The following is a 3,370-nucleotide window of genomic DNA, read 5'->3' as shown; positions in this document are numbered from 1 at the left end:
GGACTTACAATGATGAATTATTTCCTTTGGGTTTGTGGGATCTAAAACAAAAAGGGAGTTGATATGGGATATATATGTCGAATTCACTGCATTATCATGAGTGATCATGGAAGCTAGATTGGAAAAATAATCATTAAAGCAGTTTGCAATCTGTTTGGGATTGTCCATGATTTTATTATTTACAAGGATAGGATAGTGAAGTTTACCTTTTTGTTTGTTTATCAGTGATTTGATAATTTTCCAAGTGGTCTTAGTATCACCAATATGTGATTTGAAAAGGTTTTCATAGTATTTTTTTTTTGTTAAATTTGATGTTGTTATTTACCATATTTCTCATCTTTTTATATTTTTCATAAAACTTAGGATCATGATTTTTTTTATATTTTTTAAATAGTACATTCTTTTTAATGATTTGAGCCTTGATAGCAGGTGTAACCCAGGGTTGGGACATCTTGAATTTTTTACATTTTTTCTGAGTTATAGGACAAAAGATATTGATGTGATATTTCAGAACATTCAAAAAAATTTCAAAAGCCTCATTGCAAGCATGCATTGAGGAAATGTAATTCCAATTATATTGAATTAGAGCATTATTTAATCTATGAAGATTTTTTTTGAAGAATTTTGAAAAGTTATATACTGGTTGGAATTGACAAATTTTTTTGATACCACTTGCGAAAGAAATATCGGATAGTGATCCGATATATCGGTTATAATCGTGCCACTGCAAAATGAGTTTAGCTGGTAAGTAAAAATATTATCGATAATGGAATGGGAAGATTCTGAGATTCTGGAAGGAAGATTATTAGTTGGGAAAATAGAAAAGGAAGAAAGTACATCTAAAAATTTGATTGCATTAGGAGAAGAAGTTTTGAGATCAATATTAAAATCGCCCATGATGTAAATATGTTTATTTTCAGATATTGCAATGTCAAGAATGGAATTCAACCCACCAAATAGAATATCAACATGAATGTTTGGGGGTCTGTAGACATTTATTATTAAATAATTTTTTCTATATGACTTTATCTCAATAGCATCAATTTGTATATCTTTATTAATTTGTAAGTCAAACCTGTGAATGTAGTTGAGATCTTTGTGAATACAAAAAGCCAAACCACCACCTTGCTTTATTTCTCTATTCAATAATATAATATCATAATTATTAATTGAGGCCTATTGAGAATTACATGAATTTAACCAAGTTTCAGTGAGAGAGATTACATCATATTTAATATTACAAGTTTCAATAAACTCTTCAAAACAGTCTAATTTGTTTAACAAGCTTTGACAATTGAAACATAATAAATTCAAGATGTTACCATCTGAAGGTAAGGACTTGGATATGTGAGCATTCAGATTAACTGGAAGGATGGATGTGCTAACATGCAAAGAATCAATATATTTATTAAATATTTGTAATAATTGTGCATTATCACAATCAAAAAATTTGTTTAAATAATCAAACAAAAAATCACAACTGGTTGAGGCAGAATTAAACATCTTAGTATAAGATGAATTATTGGTTTGTGGCATCGCCATCTTTTAGTTTTGAATTTTCCACTTCCTGAGCCCAATCAGAGGACAGAACATTTTGTTCTTTAATTTCTAGAGAATCATTAGGTATTACCTTTGGTTGCATTCTATTAGCATCAACAATTGTAGGAAGAGAAGTTTTATTTTGTGAAGGCTCACGAACACTGTTAACCTGCTCTTGAGCCATATCCTTAAAATTGACCCAGTGTCTATGAATAATGCCCTTTGGCCAAAAAGAGGTGTCGTTGACAATTTCAAAATCATCACTTTCAACAATGAGTTTGAAAGAGTTAAAAGCCCTTTGAGTTTTAAGTTTTAACAAGTACAAACCCAGAATTTTTATGTTTCTCTTTTTGAGATAGCTCAACATTAAGTTCTCATCACAAGAACTAACCACATTGGATATGTATAAAGTTGCCTTTTTTGTAAAATCCACTTTGGCTGCTTTTATTTCATCATTTTCAGCACGCCCTATATTATATTTAATTTGAGGGTGCAAATTTTTTTTGCCGCAAGGGCAAAGTTTAACAAGGAAGGTGAAAATGTGGGGGATGAACCCTCGCCATTTCGAAGTGCAAGCTTTGATTTATGACTTAATTTCATCTGCCAATCATTAGCTTCAACATTTTCATGTATTTTAATAGGTTCCCTGACTGATGGAAAACTGGGCGGGGCAGTGTCCCTAATAGACAATTTATCAGTATTTAGTTGTGAATTACTGAGAATTAAGTTTGAGAGTTTAGAAAATTCATTCTCAAGAGTTGTAATTTTATTATTTAAGACCTGTATTTGAGAATATAATTCTTTCACAACTAACAAATCCTTAGAATTAGTGCTGCAGCATTGGCTTTCCTTCAAACCTTCTTGAGGAAAATTAAATCTTGCAGCTGTGTATGTAGGCAACAAATGTGAGACTTTTTTTGCCATAATGGATTTAATCTCCTCCAAATCACTTATGAATTTAGGAGCTTTAGGTTTTTTCTTGGTGGGAACATCCAACAATCCTGCTCTTGTCATATCGTCTAAGAGCAGTTCCTTAGTCTCACCAATGAAGTCAGGAAGATAAAAATCAGCACATTTCTTTATGAGCAATTCTTTCTCAATTTTATCAATTTTATTAAACAGATAAAAAAGCAATTCATTGCTAACTAATTAATTTATCGGAGAAATTAGATTTTGAGCATTCGCCATGTTGGGTGCGTTCAAAAAATGTCATGTAGATCAACAAATCCTGCAAAATCTTCTCGAACTGATCCATCAGGCAGCAAGTAACGTAATATTATAGTCATTTGCGACTTATGTGATGCATCGGTTGTTTCGTCAATCATAATAGCATAATACTTTGATTCTCTAACGCGACTCAAAATTTGTTCACATATTTCCTCCCCACAGCATTTAATTAACGCATTTTGTGTGGTTTTGCTAATATAGGTTGCTGATGCTCTTGCCGTTTTTAAATGATTTTCTAAATTTGAATCTCCACTGCTTACTCTAAATTTTAGCAATTCTCGGAAATTACCTTCATTTTTAATCACATCAGAATCTTCATCATCTTTGTCTAATATACTGCCATCATCTCTGTGTCCTCTGAATGGAATATTCTGCCTTCCTAAAAGTATAATTGTTTCCACAATAGGTATCAATCTCTGACGATTCTCTAAAACCTGCTGAAGCCGTTGAGCATTTACTCTGTTTACAATATTTATTGCTGGTTCATTATAGTTTTTTAAAAAACACCTCCCTGCTTCAACAGCTTTCTTGTGGTATGTTGCTTTGTCATGCATTGTTAAATCTCCATCTTTGCTAAACAGTTTAGCAAACACTTGTAATGGTG

General features: G+C 31.7%; 1 protein-coding gene across 1 annotated transcript; it reads right to left on the bottom strand.

Annotated features, from left to right (window-relative positions):
• Positions 1 to 1,519: 1,519 nt before the first annotated feature.
• Positions 1,520 to 2,553, bottom strand: HELRODRAFT_184312 (hypothetical protein; the record flags this gene model as incomplete). The annotated part of the gene is made up of 2 exons (XM_009022172.1): positions 1,520 to 2,007; positions 2,094 to 2,553. The coding sequence occupies 2 exons, from the start codon at positions 2,551 to 2,553 to the stop codon at positions 1,520 to 1,522; spliced, it is 948 nt and encodes a 315-aa protein (XP_009020420.1).
• Positions 2,554 to 3,370: the final 817 nt, after the last annotated feature.

Source organism: Helobdella robusta, assembly GCF_000326865.2.
Source record: "Helobdella robusta unplaced genomic scaffold HELROscaffold_300, whole genome shotgun sequence".
NCBI classification, from domain to species: Eukaryota; Metazoa; Annelida; class Clitellata; order Rhynchobdellida; family Glossiphoniidae; genus Helobdella; species Helobdella robusta.
The sequence above is the reverse complement of the archived record's forward strand: the minus strand, read 5'-3'. Positions and strand labels throughout refer to the sequence as shown.